The sequence below is a fragment of the Elephantulus edwardii genome, unplaced genomic scaffold (assembly GCF_000299155.1).
Source record: "Elephantulus edwardii isolate Elephantulus edwardi_28Jun2011 unplaced genomic scaffold, EleEdw1.0 scaffold00056, whole genome shotgun sequence".
In the NCBI taxonomy this organism is placed as follows: domain Eukaryota; kingdom Metazoa; phylum Chordata; class Mammalia; order Macroscelidea; family Macroscelididae; genus Elephantulus; species Elephantulus edwardii.
Window position 1 is genome coordinate 9,483,300 of NW_006399806.1, and position 22,364 is coordinate 9,505,663.

At 40.1% G+C, this 22,364-nt stretch overlaps 1 protein-coding gene across 1 annotated transcript in view; it reads left to right on the forward strand.

The window, feature by feature from the left end:
• Positions 1-21,128: 21,128 nt before the first annotated feature.
• The window catches only part of PGR (progesterone receptor), a 152,038-nt gene continuing 150,802 nt past the window's right edge, over positions 21,129-22,364 (forward strand). Inside the window, exon 1 of the mRNA XM_006887356.1 lies at positions 21,129-22,361. Coding sequence (XP_006887418.1) covers positions 21,129-22,361 — 1,233 coding nt within the window. The remainder of the gene's footprint in view (positions 22,362-22,364) is intronic.

The window sequence follows — 22,364 nt, forward strand, 5'->3', positions numbered from 1 at the left end:
CACCCTTACAATCTTTGCTATGTTTGAACCCATTGCTGCAGTAACTCTGTCAATTCATCTTACAATTCATTTAAGTGTCTTCTGATCTTTCATTGAACCTCTGTTTTTTCAAGCATGATATCCCTTAATAGGGACTAGTCCTTCTTGATAATGTGTTGTTGTTGTTATGTGCCATTGAGTTGCTTGCGACTCATAGCGACCCTACGTACAACAACTCTGAACCCTGCTCTATTTTGAGCCAGTTTCACTGGTTCACACCTAACCCCATTACCCCAGTCACTCCATTTTCAATCCATTTCATCCAGGATATCCTCTCCCATGTTTTTCCTCCACCTTCCAAGCATGATATATTTTTCTATGGACTCCTCTCTCCTAACTACATGTCCAAAGTATGTCAGACAGAGCTTCAAAATCCTTGCCTCCAAGATGGAGCCTAGTTTCACTATTTCTAGTTCTGTTTTCTTAGTAGTTAATGGTATTTTCAATACTCTTCACCAGCACCGCAACTCAAAGGCATCCATTTTTCTTCTGTCATCTTTATTTAGTCATTGTCCAGCTGACTGATGCATAGCAAATAATTGTGAAGACTATGGCTTAGATAAGGCACTCCTTAGTCTCTAGATTGGCATCTTTGCTCTTCAGTACTCTGAGGAGGTCCCTGACAGATTTTCGCAATTCATCTTTTGATTTCCTGGCTAACACCAAGAGTGTTGATTGCGGCTCCAAGCAAGCTGAAGCTGTTAACAATCTCAATCTCTTCTCTGTCTATAATGATGTTGCCAATTGGCCCAGTGGTGAGAATCTTTGTTTTCTTGATGTTGAACTTCAATTGAAGTTTGCAGTCCTTGGCCTTCTACAGCAAATGCCTAAGGTCTTTCTCAGTTTCAGCTAGAAAGGTTGTATCATTAGCATAAAAAAGTTGTTGATGAATGGTCCCTCTAATCCTGATGTCACATTCCCCCCTCATAAAGTCCAACCTCCTAGATGACCTTTTCTGCACATAGATTGAAAAGGTATGAAGCTAGGATGGATCCTGTTGTACACTTTTCCTGATTTTGAATCGTGCAGTGTTTCCTTGCTCTGTTCTGATGACTGTCTCCTGGTCCAAGTATAGGTTTCCCATAAGCACAAACAAATGTTCTGGGATTCTCAATCCTCTCAAAGTTAGCCACAACTTGTTGTGATCTAGACAGTCAAATGCTTTTGCATATTCAATGAAATAGAACTAGACATTCCTCTGGTGTTCTCTGCTTTCAGCTAATGTGAGCTATAATGTCCCAAGTACCATGGTCTTTTCTAAACTCAGCTAGTATATTTTGCTAATATAGATGTCCTTTAAAATGCATTAAAAGGAAAAGAAAACAAAATTTGCTTTTATTTAATGTGAAAGTCTAACAACACTGGGTTGGTGTTGCTGTTAAGTGCCGTCAAGTTGTATACAACTCATAGTGATCCTATGAACAAAAGTCCTGAACACACATAAGTTTCATCATTTTTCTAAATGCATAGAGTTTCCAGAGGCAAGCTATTTCGGAAGGGGATACCACTTTTGCTTCCAAGCTTGTTTTAATTGGGGAGCTCCATCAAACACTGTCCACTATAGGCAACCATTATCACATTTGACACATCAGTGTCAAAGTATTTACCATCATAGCAACCACCAGTTACCTCTGTAAGAAGAAATTGACAGTGTTGTGCCCCAAATCCAGTTTCCTCCCAAGTCACCAAGGAGCCGACACCAATGCAAGGGCAAGAGGTAATTTATTTCAGATTCGAATCCGGGCCGCTATCCAAACCGTGTTCATACAACAGGGAAGATGGCCGCGGCCCCGATTCTGGGCTGTCCCGCCTATTTAAAAGGGAAAGCCCGCGAAAACAGGGCGATACAGGATTGGCTGGTTCAAAGGAAGGGCGTGAAAACAGGGTGATACAGTATTAGCTGATGTTTGGGTGGGGGCTCTTTTCCCCCTTCCCCCACCTCTTTCAGTTTACTGCTCTAGAGGCTTATACATTTTAAAATGACATATTGGTTACAAAATGGAGTCCCTCAACAGACCAGTGTTATGCCACTTAGAAGAATGTTTGACTGAAATGTGTTGGTGGCTAAGTCAGTAGGAAGTTGCACTGCCAATGCAAGGCCAAATGGTTTGAATCCACTAGATACTTCAGGAGGGAGCTCTGATGGCTTACTGACAACAAACTGTGCTGCCAATGCAAAGCTATGTGGTTCAAATCCAACAGGTGCTCCAGGGGAGAAAGACAGGGAATCTTTCCCCATACAACTTGTTAACACAAGTTACTGAGGGTTACTGGATGAATTTTATTCTTAATCTTTTAAATTTGATACTTGCTCCCACTTTTCCCTGTCATTTGAATCTCTCCATTTTCAGTGGCTCCTTCCCATGCCCTTAAATACATTTATAAATTTCTCCTTCATTTGTAGGTATTGCAATGTCATCTCTTCTTACAGACTAAAGTTCTTGAAAGAAAACCCTGCTTTTCCTTTTCTTCTTTTTTCCAGAATATTTTAAATGTCTATTATGTGTGTTTCTGAGCTAGCTGCTGGCCAATACCATAGCCCTAGTAACTTCTTTCATAAAACTTTCTTCTTAGGAGGAAAGCCAAAAACAATTAGAGAAGGAAGTACAACTAAATTCATTGCCAGGGAGGTACAGAGAGCTTTGGTAACCTTGTTTCCTGCATATTCCCGCCCACCATTCATTCCTGAACCGAATGCAGTTGAATTCTGTTCAATTTGATAAAATTGATTTCATCAAAGTCACCAAATTTCTCCTAAATGCCAAGTTGAATGAACAATTTCCAGTCCTTATCTTAGACGATTGCTCTACTTCATTTAACACTATAAATAAACTTGCACCCAAACCAAAAAACCATTAACTTGTACTTTAGAGGACTTCTGAAAATATTTAAACTACCTGCATAAGAGAAAAACTAACTTTTCAATGCTTAAAGAGATGTTTGTATGTGTATATATGTTTATATATAAAATTTTCCATTTATCTTCATTTCCGAGTCTATAGATTCTATTGGTTTTAGATTTTTATAGTCGCTTAATTTTACTATCTTCTCTTTTAGACCACAGCAATATATACTCATTTCTAAAAACCAGTTATTCCAAAAAATTAGTATGTTGATGGTAAAGAAAAATTAATATAATTCAGATAGAACCTGAATTTTGAATTCAATAGACTGTTTTGCTTTTCTCCTTACCAAATTTCCTTTATGTAATTAAAATTATTTTTAGAAATACAGCGACAGGTTTAAAAATAACTTTTGGTCATAAGGAGAAGAAAAGTATAACTTAAAATTAATTGAAACCAGTTTGTAAGTGTCCCTACGCAACATATTTTATTCTCAAATTCATTGTCATCCAGTTGGGACTGACTCCTAGCTAACCCTCCAGTGAGTTTACAGCTCAGAATCATACAGGAGAAGATTTTGCTCATCTTTTTCCCAAAGAACAGCTGATGGATTTGAACCACTAGCTCTGGGTTGTCAGCACAACTTCTTACCTTCTGGGCCACCAGATCCTTCATATATTTAATTAACTCTTTACATAGTTAAAAAGGTAATATAAATCCTTATGAAAAAGACTAAAAAACCACAATGTTATATCAAGAAAAACTCATAATCTTCCCTATCGCATGCCACCCTCCCCCATGCATAACTTATATCTGCAGCTTGTAGAATATCACTCCTCTCTTTCTATGTGTTTGTATTTAAGAAAAAAATAAACACATAAATGTACATATGATTCCTCTTTTATGAATAGCATGCCTAAATATTCATTTTATAGTCAAGCTTGAATTACTTTAATAATAATAATAATAATAATAAAATATGTATTGTCCTAACATACCTAAAATGATTTTCTAATATTTATAGAAAAATTATTTACAGTAAAGTTGAAATAATGTTACCACAAACATCGACATATATTCACCAACTAAATTGAGTTGTTAATGTCTATATGTGCTTAACTAAATACTTATCGACCAATCAATCTTTTTCCCTGCCTATTAATACAGTTAATTTTGATAAAGAGAGCTCTGCTGGTCTAGTGGTAAGAAGTTGTGCTGCAAACCCAAACACAGGTGGTTTGAATCCACCAGCTTCTCTGCTGGATAAAGATGGGCAATCATGTCTTCCTGTATGATTTACAGCCTCTGAAAATCTGCTAGAGGATGAGCTATGAGCAGTTCTGACACAACAGTGAGCAGCAATAATTTTTATAAATTTCAGTGTAAATAATAAGCAGCATTTTCTCTACATTTTTCAATATTCATATCATTAGTTTAAAACCAAACCCACTGCTAATGAGTTTATTCTAATTCACAGGAATGTTGTAGGATAGAGTAAAACTGTCAATAAGGGTTTTTCCTTTTTTTTTAATTGAAATTTTTATGAAAGTTTAAAGAGACTTTGTATTTCCATCCATACATTGTTGCACATTTTCCTCCCTGCCCACATCTCCCCTCTAGTAGCTTTTCTCTTTGGAAAAAAAAATTTCATTGTTAAACAATTCTTCTTCCCCAAGTCCACCTTACTATGCAGCTCTTATTCTGGACTCTTGTCATAAAAATAATACTTAATCATATATTACTTTTAAACTGTTCTCTCCCTTGTCTGTTTCAATGCAGTATACATTATTTATCCCCTTTTTTCTTTGGTTCCCCCCAACACTAATGTCAGCACTGTTTTACCATAATTGCACTATGCAGTACTTGTCTTTTTGTAACGGGAATATTTCACTTAGCCTAATGTCACCCATTTTGTATAATATTTCATGAGTTCCTTGTTTTTCAATGCAGCATAGTATTTCATTGTATTCCACAGCTTCTCTATGCATTCGTTTGTTAATGGGTACTTGGGTTGTTTCCAACTCTTTGCTATTGTGAACAAAGCAGCAATAAACATGGGTGTGCATATATCTGCATGGGGAGCAGTTCTGGTTTCTTTAGGGTATATTCTCAGTAATGGAATTGCTGGGTCAAATCTAATTTCTATTTGCAATTTTTTGAGAAAGTGTCATACTGCCTTCCATAGTGGTTACACCATCCACTATTTTACACTCCCACCAACAGTGAATAAGGGTTCCAGTTTCCCCACAACTTCACCAGCATTTGTTGTTTGATGCTCTGTTGAATTTTGCTATTCTTACTGGGGTGAGCTGATATAGTTGTTTTGATTTGCATCTCTCTTAGAGTTAGGGATTTTTTTCATGTGTTTGTTCACCATCTGAATGTCTTCCTTCTTTGGTGAAGTGTCTGTTCATATCCTGTGCCCATTTTACAATTGGGTTGTTTACCTTTATCTTGTTGTGAAGCATAGGGGTTTTAAGACTGAAAATCTTCATGGAAGCATGGTGCCTCATCCTTGTCCCCAAAGCAACTAGTGAGTTTGAGCCACTAATCTGGTTGGCAGCCAACTATTTAAGCCACAGAGTTTTTGTTAATTAGAGTTAAATCCTTATGTAGGTTCATTTATATGTAAAATCTACACATAATTGAATACACAAACCTGGAGTATAAGTTCTTTGGGTTTTGGTAAATGTAAATATACATCTATTAGTCAAATTCCTACAAAGATTCTAAACATCATTATCCAATAGACAACCACTCTTTTGATGTTTTTTTCCATCATAGCTTAATTTTGCTTTTTACAGGATTTTATACAAACAGAATCATACCACATACATTCGTTGGTAAAGACTTATTACACATATTATTTCTTACATTAAGTTATGCTTATTTTGTCAATTTTCCTTAACTAAAAATTATTCCATTGAGAAAAATACTATAAAAAATGGACTGTTTTTCGTTTTTGGCTAAAATGAAGAAAGTTGCAAAGAACATATGGCTGTGCAGTTGCTTTGGGAACATGTTTTCAATCATCAGAGAAAAATACCAAAAGTAGCCCATTCAATAAGAAGCATATTCCACTTTGTCTCTTAAGCTGAATAAAGCTATACAATACAGATAGAATGCATGAACTAATCCCTTAAGAAATCTGAAAAGTAAATTATATCAGTCAGGTTGAAAGAGAAAGTCACTAATTTGAAATATCACAGAAGTGGAGTGGAATTCATCGTTTTCACTTCATTATCTCCCAACCTGAATCCAAATAAAAAGGCATGTGTCAGGATTGTAGTCTTTCTCCATACATTTCCATTCAGTGTACTGAACAAATTATTTAAGAGTCAGGACTGTTTGAAGAGAATATGGCATCAGAATTGAAGAAACATTCATCAGTAACCTTTGTTATGCAGATGGCACATGCTTGCTGAAAGCGAAGGGAAATTGAAGCATTTGCTGCAGAAGATCAAACACTGCAGCCATCAATATGGATTTTATCTCAACATCAATAAACAAAAATTCTCAGTGGACCAATGGGCAACATGATGATAGATAGAGAAAAGACTGAAACTGTGAATGACTTCATTTTACTTGGATCCACAATCAATACACTTGGTACAGCAGTCAGGAGATCAAGAGACATATTGCACTGGGAAAAGTTTGCAGTCAATGACCTCTCCAAATTCTTGAGGAACAATGATGTTAGCTTGAGGACTACAGTGTGCTTGAGTCACAATCTTTTCAGTTACTTGCTATTCTGCTGAGAGCTGTACAAAGAACAAGGATGACAGAAGAAAAGCTGATGCCTTTGAGCTGTGGTATTGAAGAAGAGTACTGAACAATCCATGGACTGCCAAAAGAACAGACAGTTATGTCTTAGAGAAGGTGAAGCCAGAGAGCTCCTTTGAGGCAAGGATGTTGTTGTTGTTGTTATGTGCTGTCTAGTCGCTTGTGACTCATAGCAACCCTACTATGTACAACAACCCTAAACCCTGCTCTATCCCTTGTCAATCTTATTGACTCCAACATGTCCATTCCTATTACCCCAGTAATTGAATCAATCCATCTCATTGAGGGTCTTCCTCTCCTGCACTGTCCTTCCACCCACCCTAGCATGACAGACATCCCTAAGGGCTGATCCTGCCTTGCAACATGTCCAAAGCATGTCAGACAGAGCTTCAGAATCCTTGCCTCCAAGGAGCAGCCCAGCTTCACCCTATCCAGGGTGAACTTGTTTGTTCTTCTAGCAGTCCATGGTATATTCAATACTCTTTTCCAGCACCACAACTCAAAGGCTTAAACTCTTCTTCTATCATCCCTAGTCATTGTTCAGCTCTCTGATGCATAGCAAGTAACTGCAAATACTATGGCCTGTATCAGGCACATCTTAATCTCCAGACTGACAACGTTGCTCCTCAGTACCTTGGAGAAGTCTCTGACAGCAGACTTTCCCAATTCAATTCATCTTTTAATTTCCTGGCTGCTGGTAGCAAGAGTGATGATGAAGTTTTTTTCTCACATTCTTAAGGCACATAGTTAGGAGAGGCTATTTTTTGGAGAGGAATATTATGCTTGGAAAGGTGAAGGGCCCGTGAAAGAGAGGAAGACTGTCAACCAGATAAACTGACATAGTGATTGCAGCAATGGGTTTGAGTGTAACAGATTTTGAGGATGGCACAGAATATGACAGGATTCAGATCTATTTTCATAGGGTTGTTATGGATCATACTCAATTCAGTGGCACCTACCAACAACAACCTGTACTCACCACATCCTCAAATCAGAACTTGGGCTCCAGACACATATGGAGAGAGCATCAAGACAAGTTCTCTAGTTCTGGATTTAAAAGAAACACATAAAACACTCAAAGAAATTAAGGCAATTCTTTACTAGTCATCTCCTCCTCCTTTTTTCCTACCCTAGCACCTCAGCACCCAAGCAGTGTTGTGAGCCTGTTGTTGGAGCACAGCCTACAAATAACTGAAACTCTGAGGATGAAATCTTCCTCATCAATCTGAAATCAGTTGTCCTCAAATGGCGGTGTGAACATCTGGGAGAGGGGGAGGGGTGTGCAAGTATGCACACAGTTGTGTGTGTGTGTGTGTGTGTGTGTGTGTGTGTGTGTGTGTACACGCGCATGCGCATGCAATAACTGGGTTCCAAGCCTCCTTCCAAGAAAAGGAAGTGTTGAGCATATCAAAGTAACTAGGAAACAGGTGACCTATTAATTCCTAAAAATGAAGAATCAGAGAGCAGAGGGGAAGGCTGAGAACAGAAAAGAATTGGACAATGCGCGGAGAGAAAGTGTTCAAGAAAATGACCCATTAGGATTGTTTCGAAATGCCTAAACTTACTCCTAGAATATTCAGACGAAATCAGATGCTAATCAGTGCATTCAAGAGTATGAGATCAGAAAATGCCAATACTAAAACAAACAAACAAACAAACAAAAAACTCAACAACAAAAAACCCTACAGGCATAATGAAATACCAATTCATATCCCATTATCATTCTACAAAGAGATGGGAAAGTAATCATCAGCTTTATATGGAAAGGAAAGAGATCCTGAATAGGCACGGTACTAGTAAAAAAGAAAAAGAAATAAGCCCTTTCATTTAGTGATTTCAAGCTACTTCATGACACAGTCATATTAATGAAAGCAGGACTAGCATTAACAGCTATAAAGGCCAACAGAAGAGAATAGAGGACTCAGAAGTAAATCCATCCACCTATGATCAATCAATCTTTGACAAGATGAAATCCATTAAACGGAGAAAAGACAAGTTTTTAACAAATGGTACCAGCAAAAGTTATCATCTATTTGTGGGAAACTGAAACAAGATCCATACCTCACACCAAACACAAAAAACTAACTCAAGATGGATCAAGTGTCTGGTCATCAAATAAAGACAGACGTAGGAATCCTAGTCTATGACATAAATGTTGTCAAGTGCCATCAAGCCATCTATGATTCATAGTGACTCTAGGAACTAAAGATCTACATCTTGCCCTATCCTACACCACCCTCACCATCTTTCTTGTGCTCAGGCCCATTAAGGCAATCATTGCCACAATCCATCTCATTGAAGATCTTCCTCTTTTTCACTGACCCTCTTTTCCAGAAGGAAGTCTCTCTCCAAGGACTGACTCTTCCTGAAAGTCCTAAGTAAACTTCACCAGCTTTGTCTCTATGAAGTACTCTGGTTGCATTCTCTTCAAGACATATTTGCTTGTTCTTGTGTCAGACCATGGTATATTCAATACTCTCCCTCAACACTATACTTCAAAGACATCGATTCTTCTGTCTTCCTTATTCACAAGCCAACTTTTAGATGCATAAGAAGAACCATAGCTTGGATCAGGCTCACTGTACCTTGCTCTTGAGCATTTTCAAGTCATTATTGAAAGGAAGTCACCTCAATTCAACACAGCTTTTGACTTCTTAACTGTTTCTTTCTACCATGGGTGTCGATTGTGGATCCAAGTAAATTGAACTCCTGAAAATACATCCACAGTAAGTGAAGCCTAAGTTTCACTAAACTTACCTATAAGTTTTGTCATGACACTTTCAAGAGAGCCTGGTTTGTTGTTTTGGCAGTCCATGGTATAGTCAATACTCTTCCCCAGCACTACAATTCAAAGGCTTCAATTCTTCTTCTGTCTTCCTTATTAATTGTCCATCTTTAAGATGCATAGAAACAACTCACCAATGTAATACATCTTTTGATTTCTTGATTGCAGCTACCAAGAATTTTTATTTTGGTTTCAAGTAAAATGAAACTGTTGACAAATTTAATTGGTGTAGGAGAAAATAATCAACAGTGTCTTATACTAGGATGATATCAGATACTGGGATTATCAGACACAGAATCCAAAGTAGTTTTTATTTTAAAAATGCTCTAAAACTTAAAGCTACAACTTTAAGAAGTCAATTGTTATTGTTATTGTTGATTGCCTTCGAGTTGAGCACGAGCCCTATGAACAAAAGGCCTGAAGCCCCTCTACAACTATCAATATTTATCAAAGTTTGTAGAGTTTCTGGAGGCATGTTGTTTAGGAAGTAGAAGCTAGAACATTTCAGAAACAAATGCTGTTTTTGTTAGGTGCCATCCAGTTGAGTACGACTTATAACAACCCTATGAATAACAAATCTGAATCTCGCCCTATCCTATGCCATTTCACAATCTCTAACATGTTTGAGCTCATTGCTACAGTCATTTCGTCTTGTTGAAGGTCTTCCCCTTTTTTGCTGACCCTCCATCTTTCCAAGCATGATATCCTTTCTAAGCCTCTCCTAACAACACACACAAAGTATGAGAAATGAAGCTTCATCATCTTCACCTTCAAAGAGCAGTCTGGCTGTACTTTTTCTAAGACACACTTGTTTGTTCTTTTGGCAGTTCATGAGATATTCAGAACTCTTCTCTGATACCATATTTCAAAGGAATCAATACTTCTATCATCCTTATTCATTGTCCAGCTCTCAGGTGTGCTGCAAGTGATGAAAAAGACCATTGCTGAATCAGGTGCAACTCAGTCCTCAAAATTACATCATTACTCTTCAGTATTTTGGAGAGGTGCCTGATAGAAGACTCCTGATCTCCTTACTACTGGTACTAAGGATGTTGACTATTTATCCAAGTAAGATGAAATCATTGACAATTTCAATCCTTATCCCATCTATCATGATGTTGCCTATTGGCCCAGTGGTGAGGACCTTTATTTCCTTGATGCTCAGAGGTGATCCATTTTGAAAGCTGTAGTCCTTGAATTTCTACAGTAGAGATTTCAAGTACTTCTCACTTTCAGCAAGCAAGGTTGAGTCATCTGCATAACACAGGCTATTGAAAAGTCTTCCTCCAATTTTGATGTAACATTCTTCTTCATAGAGTCTGGCTTAAATTATTTGCTCAGCAAACAGAGTGAGCAGTTATCGGGAAAAATTACAATTTGAAACACACCCTTCCCAATTTTAAACCATGCACTGTTCCCTTGTTCCACATGGACAACACCTTCTCCGTCTAGGTATAGATTTCACATGAGCACAATTAAATATTCTGGGATTTCCATTCATCTCAACATTATCCATAGAATGTTATGATCCACACAAATGAATGCCTTTTCATAGTCAATAAAACATAAAACGATATTCTTTTAGTAGTCTGTTTTTAGTCAGGATCCATCTGACATCAGCAATTGGCAACCATCGGACACTGGTGCCACAGTCTCTTCTAAATACAGCTTGAACTGACTGTAGTCACTAGTCATTGTCTCAATCTATTATCTTGAAAGCTTTCCTCTTTTTCACTGTTGCTCAAGGTTTTCAAGCACAATATTGATTCAAAGGACTGATGTTTTCTGACATCTCCAAAGTAAGTGAGGCAAGTTTTCACTGTTCTTGTCTCTAAGGAGAAACCTGGTTATATAACCTCCAAGACAGATTGCTTTATTCTTTTGGCAGTTCATGGTATAGTCAATAGTCTTCTACATCACCACAACTGAAAGGCATTCATGTTAATTACTCATTATTTAACTTTCATATGCTTTTTAAGTAATTGAAAAGTCCCTGGCTTGAGTCAGGTATATAACAGTCTTTACACTGACCTCCTTATCCTTTAGCATTTTTGTCCTCTCTTGAGAGGGGATCTCCCCAGTGCAACATGTCTTTAAATTTCTTAACATCTACAAGTGTTTACTGTGGAGTTAAACAAAATGAAATAGTTTATAACGTTAATCTTGTCTCAATCTATCATGATCTTGCCTCTTGATCTAGTTGTAAGGATTTTTGTTTTTTCGATGCTGAGATGTAATTGATATGAAGGCTGTATTCTTTGATCTACTTAAGTGCTTCAAGTATTCTTCACTTTATGCAAGCAAGGTTGTATCATTGGCAAGATGCAGGTTGTTGATGAGTCCTCCTGCAATCGTGATGCCACATTCTTCTGTTGTTGTTATGTGCCATCGAGTCTCTTGCGACTCATAGCGACCCTATGTACAAGAGCCCTAAACACTGTTCTATCCTGTACCTCGCCGTCTCACACACTCATTCCCACCACTCCAGTCACAGAATTGATCCATCTCATCGAAGGTCTTCCTCTCCTATGCCGCCCCTCCACTCTGCCAAACATGATGTCCCTCTCCAAGGACCAATCCCTCCTTGCAACATGCCCAAAGTATGTCAGATGAAGCTTCAGAATCCTTGACTCCAAGGAGCATTCCAGCTTCACCTTCTCCAAGACAAAACTGTTTGTTCTCCTAGCAGTCCATGGTATATTCAACACTCTTCTCCAGCACCACAGCTCAAAGGCATCAATTCTCTTTCTATAAACCTTTTTCACTGTCCAACTCTCTGACGCATAGCACAGAATTGTGAAGACTATAGCCCAGATCAGGCACACCTGAGTTTCCAGCCTGACGTCGTTGCTCTTCAGTACTCTTGAGAGGTCCCTCACAGCTGACTTTCCCAATACAATTCATCTCTTGATTTCCTGACTGCTGATATCAAGAGTGTTGACTGTGGAGCCAAGTAAACTAAAACTGCTAACTATCTCAATCTCTTCACGTTTTTCTAGATTCTTGAATTATTTTCTCAGTATACATAACCTTCCTTGACCTGAAACCATGCTGCTTCTTGGTCTATGTACAGATTTCACATGAGCACAATTAAGTATTCTGGAATTCCTATTCTTTACTATGTTACACATCATTTATTATGATCCTCATAGTGGAATGCCTTTACACAGTCAATAATACACAAGTAAATAGCTCTCTAGTATTCTCTGCTTACATGATCGACATCAGTAAACATATCTTTCATTCTTTGGTCTCTTCTCAGTCCAATTGAATTTTCAGTCAATCTTTGTCAATGTTCTGTCTCAGTTGTTTTTAATAACCTTCAGAAATATTCTACTTGCATGTGATACTATGAATTTTTTAATAATTTCTGCACTCTGTTCTATCATTGTAAAAAAGGCATTAGCAATGAATAAATAATTAACTATACAAATTCTATAACCTGATCTCCAGCTTCACTTTTTAAACTGATAATTTTGCTCTTCAGCACTTTGGAGAGGTTCTTGACAGTACGTTATGCCAATGCAACACATCTTTTGATTTCTTGATCAGTGCTAATCCAAGCAAAATAAAGTTGTTGAGAACTTCAGTCTTTTCTCCTTCTATTATGATGTTGCCTATAGATCCAGTGATGAGATTCTTGAAGCGTAATCCACATTGACCAAGTAGTGACCAATGTACTCTTTGATCTTCTGCAGTAAATGCTTCAAGTCTTCCTCACCTTCTACAAGTAAGGTTGTGCCTTGTATATATCGCTGTTTGTTGATGAGTCGTCCTTCAATCTTGATGTTACATTCTTTTTTTGTTGTTGTTGTTGAGTCAAATTTTATTTTTTAGAATGTACAGTTAGGTTGAACCTGTTTATACATCTTCTCCAGCAGCTGGGGCATCACCACCTTTGGTGTTTCTGGTGTAAATCACTTGAGCTCTGTCTTTTGAAACCAGCTTGATAAGCCCTTTACTTAGCAGCTCCTGAAGGGCTGCCCTGGCCAGGGAACCCCGAATCTTCAGTCTCTCTGAGACAACAGCTGGGGTTATAAGCTTATAGTTGGGAACTTCTTTTACAAAGTTTGTCATATGTGGCTTTGTCAAACAAGACCAGGTTATTGAGCTTGTCCCGAACTTTGCCTTTGGACCACTTCTTCTTGGCCTTGCCCCCAGATTTGTTCACTGGGTCTTTGTCCTTCTTGGCCGACTTCCAGGCGTCTTTCTTCTTCTTGTCGTCCTTGGGAGGCATCGCGAAGCTCGGAGAGGAGCTACCACAAGTGCAGCCTTGTTAAGATGTCGGAGGAAAAGCTTGACGTTACATTCTTGTGCATATAGTCCAGCTTTTAAAATTATTTGTCGAGCATACAGACTGAATGGGTGTGAAGAAAGAATAAAGCCCTGATACAAACTTTTCATAATTTTAAACTATGAAGTACTGCATTTTCTATTCAGACAACTACTTCTTGGTCTACATAAAGGTTTCATTCATGAGCACAATTAAATATTCTTGAATTTCCTTTCTTCTCAGTTTTATCCATAATTTGTTAGGAGTCACATAAGCATGTATATGTATTTACTATGCATTTACATAGTCAATAAACACAAATAAACATCTTTCTGGCACTTTCTGCTTTCAGTCAACATCCCTCTGATATCAATAATGTGATCTGAAGTGCCATAGCCTCTTCTAAGTCCACCTAAAATTTCTGAAGGCTTCCTGTTGATGAACGACTTGAACTATTTAATACTCTTCAGCAATATTTTACTTACATGCAATCGTAATGATATTGTTTGATAATTTCCACATTTAGGTAGATCTTGTTTTACAGAGAATGAGAACAAAAATGGATCTCTTCCAGTCAGTTGTCCAGGTAGCTGTCTTTCAAATTTTATTGAACTTGTCCAGGGCTACACTGGCTTTTAGTATGTCAATTGGTATTCCTAGGGCCTTATTTTTTACCAGTATCGTCAGTGCAGTTTAAACTTCTTCCTTCTCTCATTACCATTGGTTCTTGATTACATGGTACTTCCTGAACTGGCTCAGTGTTAACCAATTATTTTTAGTTCCATGACTCAATATATTCCTTCTATCTTCTTGTAATTCTTTCTGTATCATTTAAGATTTTGCATGTAGAGCACTTCAATATTGCAACAAGAGGCTTGAATTTACTCTTCAGCTCTTCTTATACCTTGAGAAATATTGAGCAAAAATTTTGTTGTTCTATGCCCAACTTTTTGCACAATTGTCCCACAGTATTTTGCTTTGTATTCTTCAGCTGCCCTTTAAAATCACTTCATCTCTCTTTAGCATTTCTTCTGTTTGTTTTGGCCTCTCTAGATTCTAATGAAAGTTTCAATCTCTTCTGAATACTAATTTGGTCTTCCCCCCTTTTGATCTTTCTGATGACCTTTTGCTTTCTTCATGGATGATGCTTTGATGTCATCTCACAACTAGTCTAGTTCAATGTCATTAGCTCTAGGTCAATAGTGTTCAATGAATTAAATATATTCTGAAGATGGCTTGAAAAGTCAGTTGGAATAGACTCAAGGTTTTATTTTGGTTCTTGCGTACTTGTTTTCATTTTCTTCAGTTTCAACTTGAACTTTAACATGAGTAATTGATGGTCTGTTTCACAGACAGTCCCTGCCAAAATATGAGTCAGAACCAACTCAGTGACAAGGGGTATGGGTATTGCAGGGACATAAGCAGTTAACTTAAAGGCTGTACCTCTCTGGAAGTTGGAGAGAGGCAATCTCCTCCTAAAAACTTAGTGGAATTGGTTTCGTCTCAATAAGATGCATGATGGCAATGACTACTTGAAACTGTTGAGGAGTTAAATAACACAGTTAAAGTGTATAGAAGAGTATCCAGAAACATCATCCAGATTTTAAAAAGCCTACTCTACAAGCTATGGGGGAAATGTAAATTAAATCCTCAATTGATGGCACTTTACACCCAATAAATAGAATTAAAATATCAAATAATAACAGTAGTAACAAGCATGTAAAGAGATTGGAAAGCTCATATTGTTAGTAAAAATGTAAAATGTTTAGTCTCTTTGGAAAACAGTATAACAATTCCTTAAAAAGTCATACACAAAATTGCACTTGATTCAACAATTCCTCTACTAGATAGAGACCCAAGAGAAATTAAAACACGGTATCTCAATTATGTAGTGAAGTTATACTGTTAAAGAAATACGACTTGTGGGTAGATTTAACAAACAGAACTTTATTTTCTCATAGTTTAGAAGGCTAAAAATCCAAATTTTAGGTGCTAGCATATGGAAAAGGTATCTCTGTGTCAGTCCAGAGAGCGTCCTTGTCTCTATTAGGTGCTGCACCCAGGCAGATGGGTTTGGCTTTTCTCTTCCTCCATCATAGTCTCTGTTACTTTGTCCCACTTTTTATATTTCTAAAGAGATTTTCTCTACACTAATTCTGCTTCATTAACATACCAATCCATTCTTAACATAACAATTCATTCCCAAATTAAAGTCCCAGACATGAAAGTTAGGATTTATCACTTTTAAGGATCACTGGTGGCCTAGTGGCAAGAAGCTGTGCTGCAATACTGAAGGTTTGAATCCACCAGATGCTCCGGTCTTCCTGGAGAAAGATGGGCATTCTCTTCTTGTGTCAGTCAGATCTGACTTAATGGCACACAAAAACCAACAAAAAAGAAAAGGATTTATCACTTTATTTTTGAGGGGAAGACACACAATTTGATCAATAAACTATATGTTTACTTAAAAATGTTATGTATTTATGTTATCTATAGTAGCATTTGCCATGATAACTAATAGGTCAAGGCAATTTAATATACAGCAATTGCAGAAAGGGTAAATAAAATATGGTACATACAGTGAAATATTTGGAAAAATATAAATATTAGTACATACCACTTCACAGACAAACCTTGTAAACATTATGTCAACTGCATGAAGTCAATCAAAAAGAGACTATATACTATATGATTTCATTTATACAAATCCATAGAGACACAAAATAGATTTGTTGCTGCCAGAACTGGAAGCCTCTTAGGCAATGGGAAGTGATGCTAAAAGGTATGAGGTTTATTTTGAGAGTGATGAAAATCTTCTAAAATTGATGACCTTGTGCTAAGAAACTGTGCTGCAATCCCAAAGGCATGCAGTTCAAATCTACAAGCTGTCTTGTAGAAGAAGGACTGACAATCTTCTCCTGTGTAATTTACTGTCTCTGAAAACCTACTGGAGGGTCAGCTACAGGTCAGTTCTGACTCGACAGTACACAATAACAATAACCATACATGTGAGAGGCAGAAAGGTAATCTCCTCTCATGGAATTTACTTCTTCTGAGGGTCAGCTATGATTTAATTCCAACTCAACAGCATATATCACAACGATGATCTAATAACACTATGAATATACTAAAAAACATTGAATTGTATATGTTAGGTAAATTGTGTGGTGTATAAATTTTACTTAACACAGCGTGTCAAATGTTTTAAGATGGACTGGAAATAAGAACTGCAAATAGTATGAACAATAGTAATAAAAATAATTTGTTTTACCTTTCCTGCCTCATATTCCTCCATTCTCACATTTAGTCTTTGCTCTGTCCAAACTGACCTTGCAGTTCCCATAATATGTGCTATTTGATACTCTGTGGACATATTATACCTGTGTGTCTTTTTTTATTATTATTAAATTTTATTAGTTTTAATGAACATTTACAGGGATTTTCGGTTTTCATTCCTTCATTGCTGCACCATTCTTTCTACCCTCCTCCCCAGTTTGTTCTTCTTCCCCGCCATCCAAATGTCTGTTTTAATTGTCCAATTGCCACAGTGCTTGTCAAAGTCAGTTCTGATTAATCTCCTTTGTCGGTGTGTCCTTTGCCATTCCCTATCACTCCTCCCTGAGAGAGACTTCACCCTCATTCATAAGGAAAAGGGGATGGCGTATTCTCTTAGCTACTTCCTGCTGAAAAGGGATGCTGTGGGTTTCAGGGTGAAGATCTTCTCTCACTACTCTAAAGGGCCCCTTTGGCAGTAGGAAACACATAGACTATTATGGAGATTGATTTTGGAATTTAGATGCACTCTTATTGATTGTGCTTGGCTGTACATGTTCATATCCTTGAAGATGTATCATGGGGGTGTTGCAACCTAGAAGACACAAATTTAACTAACAAGTTATAAGTACATGAGTCAAAAATTATGGAAAAGTAAAAGAAAAGATTCTTTCATTGTTTTACAAACCCTCCCCCAGGTCCCCTCCACCATGTAGCCCTCGTTCTAGACTCCTGTGATGACAGAAATACCTAGTCACATATCTCTTTTAAACAGTTTTCTCCCTCCTCTGTTTCAGTGCAGTATACATTATTGAACCCATCTTACTCAGTCTCTCCCCAACCCCGAGGTTAGTCCCATTCTACAACAGTTATACCTGTGTGTCTTAGTTTCCTAGTTTTGCAATAACAAAATACCACAAGTGGGTGGCTGTAAAAAATTAGAAATTTATTTTATCACCATTTGGGAGTCTGGGAATACAAATCAGTGTACTAGAAATATGTCAATTTTTTCTGAGGCTTCTGGCAAACCTTGACACTCCTCTGCTGCATATACATATATCTACTTCTGTCATCATTTGGCATCCATATCTCCTTTTGTGCCACTCCATTTCCATGCCTGTACTTATCTTTTACAAGATTCTATTCAGAAGGTATTGGAGTCAGAACCCATTCTTCTATGACTCGGTAACTTAACTGGTAATGCTTGCAAAGGAAAACCTTACTTCTCCAGACAAAGCTACATTCACTGGCACAAGGATTACTACCTCAATACATCTTTTTTTCTCTTTCTTTCTTTCCCCTGAGGGAGAGAGTAAACTTAATCCATAACAAACCACTTCCTAGAATGTCCATCATCCCTCTTTTTTCCTGGCAAACTTCTACACACTAAAAGTATTCAGGCCAAATCAACAATTGCAATACCTGGTGGCCTGACATAAGGGTTCCTCGCTCATGTAGCTCCTCTTCAGGTCCCTTACCACTAGTTGCTTCATTCACCATGGAGTCTTACTGTCTTTTATTCTGTTCTGTTAACTTGGTTCCAAATATGTTGGGCACCAACATAAAGGATTTTGAGACCCTATATGGAACTGATGAAATAATCAACTCCATTTTGAACATGTTATTGTTGTTGTTAGGTGCTATAGAGTCGAGTACAACCTATAGTGATCCTAAGAACCACAGATCTGAATCCTGTCCTACCTTGTGCCATCTTCACACTTCCTGACACATTAGAACCCATTGTGGCTGTCACCATGTCAATCCACCTGGTCGAGGGTCTTCCTCTATTTCGCCAACCCTTTACCCTTCTAAGAATCATGTCCTTCTCCACGGAATAGTCCCCTCTCACAACACGCCCCAAGCATATGAGGCAAAGTCTCAGAATCTTTGCCTCCAAACTTCGGCTTGCAACCTCTCCAAGACCTATCTCTTCATTCTCTTGGCTGTCCATGGGTTATTCAGTGCTCTTTTCCATCCCCATACCTCGAAGAATCAATTCTTCTTCTGTCATCCTTATTCACTCTCCAGTTCTCTGATGCATAGTAAGTGATTGGAAAGACTATGGTCTGAATCAGATGCACCTTAGTCCTCAAACTGACAATATTACTCCTCAATAATCTGGAGATGTGCCTAACTGCAGACATTATTTGAACATGGTATATTTAAAATGATTAGAAGACATCAAATGTCTTTGGATTTTAAAATGGAGATTTTTAGATTATGGCTGTGAATAAAATATATATTACAGTATTCTCCCTCTTCTGTATTGTATCTTCTTGACACAGATGACTTGTTTTAAAAGCAGAATAAAAGCTATTTTAAGAATAAGAATAAAAATGGTTAGAAATCCAAATTCTTTATAAACTTACAATAAAATCTCGATTACATTTTTTTTTAAAGAATAAGAATGCTAAAGGAAGCTCTGGTGGCCTACTGGTAAGAAGCTGTGCTGCAATCCCAAAGGCACTCAATTCAAATCCACCAGCTGCTCTGTGAAAGAAGGATCTGCAGTCTCCTTCCATGCAATTAACTGCCTCTGAAAACCCACTGGCGGATCAGTTATGGGTTGGCTCCAACTCAACAACACACAATACAACAACATTGAGGGGTTTAAGTAGCTTTAGTGGAGCTATGGTTGAAGCATTTGGCTGCCAAATCAAATCTCAAATATCATCAGATACCAACCTTCATCAAAGTTTGGTGGTTGAAACTCACCAGCCACTAAATAGGAGAAGTGGTAGCCTGCTTCTGTAAAGATGTCCACCTTGGAAACCCTCTGGAGTAGTTCTACTGTCCCACGGAGTAGTTATGACTGGAGCCCACAAGATAGTAGTGGGTTGGATTTTGGGCTATTGAGGATCTCATGATGTAGTAGAAGGTGGAAGGTAAAGGTAAAGAAAACACCCTGTAAAGTGCTATTTGGTAAAAAACCGGAATGCAGTCCTGGGATAATTCAGATATAGCACATGTACCTAACAACCTTTAAGTACCAAATTTCTCTGCTGCTGAAAGTCGTATTCATGATGACCTGGATATACAGGTTGCTATAAGAGACATTTGAAGGCATTCACTTTTTAAAATATGATAGGTTATAAGGGAGAGACCTTCTCCTGATGTGTTCAGGATTGTCCTGGATGCTGTTATTCTAAAAATAACCTGATGTCTACCTCTGTGTTAATTTTTTACCAAATTAAATCCCTGAGCAAAATTCTGCATTTACTGGAGTTTATTCGCATTTCCCAGTTAGATACAGCATAATATTTAATTAGACAAAAACTAATCTATGGATGAAGTTCCATCCCAAAGCACCAACCAGCCTAGAGATGGGAATCCCAATTTCAGTTTCCAAAGAGCCCCGTAGTTAGGTTGGGGAGGGGCCTTGGGCGGGGCCTCCCGGAGAGGGCGGAGGCGTTGTTAGGAAGCTTTGAGGCCAGTCTCCGGTTGGCTGTCACTACCCGAATTAAGGCCTGTAGTATTGAGTGTGCGAGGATTCTGGTGTGTGGGTAGCATTTTCAGTGAGAACCACTAGCTTCATTTGGCAATTGGATAGAATCGGCAACCAAAGGCGCTCGTCCTCCCGGACCGCCAAGCTCCAGAGACGATTGTCACCAGCCTCAGGGAATTGGCAAGAAGCAGTGTTGTCTCTGAGATCAGACTGCATTGAGGGGTCTGACTACCTGCTCTTAGTGAGAAGAGGAGTGAGACACAGACAAGACTGGGAGCTACACAGCTTGCACAGGTTTGAAGCCAGAATAAAAGCCCGGAATAGAGCCGCGTATCACTGCTTTCTCAGCAGCCGCCACGCCAGTGAGGGACTTGTGAGTACTTGACATCTTCTGTCCTGGGGCAGGAGCCTGAGAACTTTCGGAGAACTCTTCCAATTAGAAGATCCCAACAACTCCCGCCTCGCGGGCAGCTGGGACCTTACTTCTGCCGACGGGATGGAGGGAGAGGGCAGGAGCTGACCAGCGCCGCCCCTCCAGACCCAGGAGGTGGAGATCCCCTGGGTCCTGCCAAATTCAACTCCCTTTTTCTCCTCCCCTAGGTCCTATATCCCAACACCCCCTCCTCTTTCCTCTTTCCCTCCTCCCTAGAGACGGGGGAGGAGGAGAAAAGGGGAGATCAGGTCATCATGACTGAGCTGAAGGCAAAAGATCCTCGGGCTCCCCACGTGGCGGGCGGCGCGCCCTCCCCAATCCAGGTCGGATCCCCCTTGCTGGGTCGCTCGGACGACCCCTTCCAGGGGAGCCAGATCTCGGAGGACCCACCGGTAGTCTCTGCTTTACCGATCTCCTTAGACGGGCTGCTCTTCCCTCGTCCCTGCCAGGGCCAGGACCCCCAAGACGTGAAGACGCCTGACCATCAGTCGCTGTCCGACGTGGAAGGCGAATTTCCCTGCGTTGAAACCGCCCCAGGTGCGGGAGGCGGCAGCGCTAGGCCCCCGGAAAAGGACAGTGGGCTGCTCGACAGTGTCTTGGACACGCTGCTGGCGACCCCTGGTCCTGGGCACAGCCAGCCCAGCCCTCCCGCCTGTGAGGCCACTAACTCGTGGTGCCTGTTCGGCCCTGAGCTTCCTGAAGACCCTCGGCCTGTCCCGGCCACCCAGGGGGCGTTGCCCCCAGCTATGAGTCGACCCGGGGGCAAGGTTGGAGACATCGCTGGCGCGGTCACCACACACAACAAGGCGATGCACAGAGGACTTTCGCCGTCCCGGCAGCTACTGCCCCCGGCCCCTGGGGCCCCCCAGTGGCCCCCCATGAACCCGTCCCCGCAGCCTCCTACTGTGGAGGTGGAGGAGGAGGACGGCCCCGACCCCGAGGGCTCCGCAGGTTCGCTCCTGAAGAGCAAATCCCTGGCTCTGGGAAGCGCAGCGTCTGGAGGAGGAGCCGTGGCCACTGTCCCTGGGGCGGCCACAGGAGGCGTCGCCCTGGTCCCCAAGGAAGATTCCCGCTTCTCTGCGCCCAGGGTGAACCTGGCGGAGCAAGATGCGCCGGTGGCGCCCGGGCGCTCCTCGCTCACCACCTCGCTGATGGATTTCATCCACGTGCCTATCCTGCCCCTGAACCCGGCCTTCCTGGCCGCCCGCACCCGGCAGCTACTGGAGGGGGAGAGCTACGACGGCGGAGCCGCGACCGCCAGCGCCTTCGCCGCGCCCCGAGGCTCGCCCTCCGCCTCGTCCACCCCCGGCGCCAGCGGCGACTTCCCCGACTGCGCGTACCCGCCGGACGCCGAGCCCAAGGATGACGCTTTCCCGCTTTATGGCGACTTTCAGCCGCCTACCCTGAAGATCAAGGAGGAGGAGGAAGGCGCAGAGGCCGCCCGGCGCCCCCCGCGCTCCTACCTGGTGGCCGGTGCCAACGCCGCCGCC